General features: G+C 39.4%; 1 protein-coding gene across 6 annotated transcripts in view; it reads left to right on the top strand.

The window, feature by feature from the left end:
• Positions 1 to 4,625, top strand: part of KIF2A (kinesin family member 2A) — a 103,814-nt gene extending 99,189 nt beyond the window's left edge. For 5 of the 6 annotated variants that reach the window (XM_025204008.1, XM_025204013.1, XM_025204014.1 and 2 more), the window contains exon 21: positions 1,808 to 4,625. In XM_025204008.1, the coding sequence (XP_025059793.1) occupies positions 1,808 to 1,893 (86 nt within the window). In that variant the 3' untranslated portion in view covers positions 1,894 to 4,625. The remainder of the gene's footprint in view (positions 1 to 1,807) is intronic. The other variant, XM_025204009.1, reaches the window with a different exon arrangement.
• The last annotated feature ends 7 nt before the right edge of the window (positions 4,626 to 4,632 follow it).

The raw sequence follows: 4,632 nt of genomic DNA, 5'->3' as shown, positions 1-4,632 counted from the left end.
AAACCTTGTCTAGCATCTCTTTCAGTTTTGCAATTGGTCCACTAAAAGGTATAACAAACAAAACATTTGCCTCTTGCAAAATAACAAAGGCAGGAGACAAGCACATTCACAGTGAAACTGCAGAAAAACAGAAAGCAGACAAGCAAGGAATAAGTAGTTAACTCCTGCCCCCTGTATCATTTCCTGGCTCTGTAACAGGAGCTGGGGAGAGAGCTTCCTGTTTGGCTGTTTGCCTACTGGAACTTGGAACTAGATCCAGCTCCAAATAGTATGGTTCATGGTTACCACCACAGTTGTGGCTACCAGCATGCCCTCTTCTTTAACAGTCTGCATATTGTGTGCGAGTGTCAGGTGCTGTTCTTCAGTCAAGTAGGATTAAAGACTATTGCCAAAATTGGCTCTTCCTTGCTATTTCACTGAGATGAATTGCTGTGGGTGAGCTCACACCTCTGAGTTGTTGATTCTGGTTATCTTTGGACTCGGACAGATATCATTACCTCAGTAACAGTTGGCGGGTGGGGATTCTTTGCAACGGTGACATTAGAAAGAGAAGGTTCAAATCCCGTATACTCTGCATGTTCCACAAACTATATCCATAAGTTGGATGCAGCCTGGGAACCATGTCGGCTCCAAAACCGTATGCTGGTTCAGGCGTGCCTCAGGGAAAAAAGCTGATGTACTTTTTGTGGTGCTTATTGAATAAAAGGATTGCTTGGAAGAAGACATATAGCTGTGGTAAAATGCTACTTGGCTATTTCCTGTTCTTTGAAAATAATTACAGGCTGCCTTTGAAATAAGGTGCTGCAAGCGGAGCTATACAGGATACACTCATCTCTATTCATAGATCTTGATATACTTATGTATTCTTTGTAGGTTGGGGAAAAGGGCTTGTAGTCAAGAGGCTTGTCATTGCCCATTTAATTTTTGGAGTCTTTCTTCCTCCTGCTTGGAGGGTATTAGAATATTCAGTCAACTCTTCTTGGTAACGTATTGCTTATTGATTTTTTTTGAACTGGTCTCTCCTTATTGGCCCCAAATTCATCCTTTTACCTCCTTTCTTTTGGGTAGATGGAGCTGCGTAACTGTCTATGGAGTTTGTTGTAGGGCGGAAGAAAGTAAGACCATAGCAAACAGAATTGTCCTTGGGCAGCTTTCTGTTCCTTCCCTGGCCCTTTCCTTTCTCACTACTCTTTAATTCTCTTCAAATTTGCAGTGAAATAAGTAATTGTAAAGAAAATTTTCATTGTACTGTGCAGCTGTAATGACAAAAATCAGTTTCTACATTTTGGAAAGAGGGGCTCTCAGAGACATTCCTTGTATTTGGAAGTACAGTTACTCTAGGAGGAAGAACGCTGTCAAATCCCAGTGTTAGATGTTTTTACAAATGCTTTTGGAAGCTGTATTAATTTATACAAACATATCACAGGCTTCATCCTGTACAGAGGCCAGGTGGAGGAAGCGAATGCAAGTAGGTGCATGCACGTGTTAGGTGATGGTTAAGCAGGAAGCAAACACTCCACTGAGACTGCTACTTTGCTGCTTCCAAGTTTCTTAGGCCTACAAATAGGATTAAAGCCTAAGAAGGGAATGAGTTGCTAAGCCATTTGGAGAACATTTCATTTGCATCTTCTGTGTGTGGCATAGTCTGTTCTCTTCCTGATTCCTTTTCTGTGTTCAGTCTCTGCTTTATGTGGTGGAGTGCAATGACCTTGCGCTGTTTGGGCATTGTACAGAGACTTGTGTTTTCAAGGCCTAGCTGTGAGACATGCACTGAGTGCAAGCATTGTTTTATTTTCTTTTTTTAAAGATAAAGTGAAATCTTTCCGGGCAGCTCTACAAGAGGAGGAACAGGCCAGTAAACAGATCAATCCGAAGAGACCGCGTGCCCTTTGAAACGGGCCTCTGCTGCTAAAGGCTCCCCTGAACCCTTACTGCTGTAGCATACAGTTGTAATGAAATGGTGGCTGTAAGAACTCAACTACTTGAAAGTGTAAAAACTTTTGAAATGTCTGTGGAAATGTCCTGTTTCTTCTTCACCCCGATGACATTTTCAGTTTTGTGTGAAACACTCCTATGATGTCTACAAAATGCTTCTAGACCAGACAGCACAACCATGCAGGGTTCGGATCTGTGAAGCGCTTTGTTTAAAATAGTTCATTTATTCAAATTGTGAATCTTTGTTTTGGAAATCTTTGCCATTTTTTGATAATGAAGTAAAACTGTGGACTTGAAAAACTTCACAGTATTTCCTTTTAAATCTGTTCAGTTTTGTTACAAGGCCCAGCTGTGCAGTTCTGTTGTTTGCTTGCATGCACATCTCATCAGTGATTGTACATAACTGCTCTTCTAGAGACAGCTGTGCTTACCTCTCCCCATTCTGTGCCTTGATGAAGGCTACTTGATCCTAAACCTTCTCTTTCTGAAGCACAGCCTTAATAAACAACATTCCTTATTTGTCAATGTAAATTGCTTTTAGTGTGTGTACATTTTTAATGTATTTCTGGTGACTAGTTCATTTCACAGGATGTGCCATATCATTGAACAGGAACTAAAAGAGCTGTGAGAGTGGACAGACAGCTGGACATTCCATCATTCCATTCTCCTTATTTAAAAAAAGAAAAAAAAAAGGAAAGAAAGAAAAAGAAAAAAAAAATCTGGACGCTGGAATCATTTGACTCCCATACCGAGTGGTTATATAACTATCAATTTCTTTGTAAAGAAAAAACCTATAAATTAGTTGATGTATAATAAAAAGTAACATTTAAGTATCGAGGAGAGTTGTATCTTAGGGAAATATGGATATACAGTATGTGTACTTTTGTGATAATGCTGTCAGAATAAAGGTGCAATCTGGTCCCTATGGGTAGGACGAGTGTAAAGTGCAGGGATCCAAGTAATGGCATACACGAGTACCTTTTCACATACTGTTAGAAAATTGGCTTCTGATGCATGATAATGTCCATGTACATTAACTGTAGTTTGCAGGTAGTGTTGAGTAGTACTATTGCTTTAAAAAAAGTAGCTAATACCTATTTTTCCCTTTGTACAGTGCCAGCAGCTGAAAAGTGGGTGGATTTGCATCATTTGAGGATTTGCACAATACCTCTACTTAGTGATATAGAAATCTCACCAGTACCTGAAATCTCACAAATGGCGCCATGTGTATCAGTTCTTTTTTAAGTAGTGACATTTGAGTTTTTTTTGCAAGTCAATATCTAAAAGAAAAATTGCCCTTTTCTGTAAGAACTTTGTCAGATGAAGACTTGTAGACCTCTCTAGGAGTTCTCCCTGTTTCCAGGACAGATTCCAGGAGTTCGTATCAGCCGGCTGTCCCTTAGAACTGCTTAAAACTTTTTTGGAACACAAGCCCATTTGTGCAGAGGCTGAAGGGAAATAAAGGGAAGGCAATGAAAAGAGAGCTAAATGAGCCAGAGATTATCTTAGTGTTTTGATGTCTGTGTCTCCCATAGGAAGGTGTAGACTATGGGAAGCTCTTGTTGCATCATGGTAAAAAGCTCCTATGTGTAAACATGAAAGCTGAAACAGCAATGTAGATTTTACACAATGTTTAATAAATTAAACTCTGAAACATAAATTAGAGATGAGAATTTACTTCTATGCAAGGCACATCTGCTTTGTAAACGCATCTGAATTTTACCATCTAAAAATGTATTTTAAAAGGCATGTGGTGCTAGAACATGTGTGCGCGTTCATGCCAATGACTGTTCTGTGCAGGCTTGTATCATATGAAACCATTCCCAAGCATTTCACTGACTTCACTTCGGAAACGGCTATGTTGAAGTATCTTTCATGGCGTTCGTGTAAAAATGCCATCCATCAATAAGAGACAAATTTGATAAAACCAGTTGCTCTATTGATATATTTTTTTTGCGCCATTTAGCCCCGTACTATCCACAAGTCAAAAGTGCTTGCTGTTAGTTAAAATGATTGGACAGTAAGGCTTAAATGTAGCTCTGCTTTAAAGGGAACAATATATCATGTGGAAGATTTGTGCTTTAGGCATCAAGAAAGCAAGGATCCCGGGTTGATTTAACAAATCAACTTCCAAGTTTGTCCTGTAAAATGAGTCTAATCAAACATGCCTCTGTAAAATGCTCTAAAAACCTCTGATGCATTGTGTGCAATGCATTATCAGCTTCCAAAGCATTTTGGTACGAGTAATGATAACACTGTTTACAGAGCTCAGTTTTCACGAGCACCTGTACAAATAGTTTAAATGTGAAAGTGATAAATCTGTATGCCCAGACCTGGAAAGGACACTGATATGCTGGATTATAAATTTACCCAGACTTTTACAGTTTCCCAATAACAGATCTATTTTCCTGTTTTCAGCGTCATCAGGATTGTTTATACAGGTAATTCTCAACTGGGTGTTTTGTATCTCCTGATGCTTGTCACATCCCCTGACCTTTTACTGACATCACATATGAGTTTGTATTGGTGCAGAAGCATTATTATTATTGGGTTTTTTGGTAAGAGAAAGCTCTACTTACTAAAAAGGAAGGAGCATAATTTTATGAGCATGACTTGCTGTCATAGATTCATAGACGATCTATTGAGGTCCCTTCTGACCCTAACTTCGAGTCCGACCCCCTGCATAGGCAGGAAAGA

This window comes from Alligator sinensis, unplaced genomic scaffold (assembly GCF_000455745.1).
Source record: "Alligator sinensis unplaced genomic scaffold, ASM45574v1 scaffold862_1, whole genome shotgun sequence".
Lineage (NCBI taxonomy): Eukaryota > Metazoa > Chordata > Crocodylia > Alligatoridae > Alligator > Alligator sinensis.
Note: the sequence above shows the minus strand (reverse complement) of the source record. Positions and strands in the feature narration are given on the sequence as shown.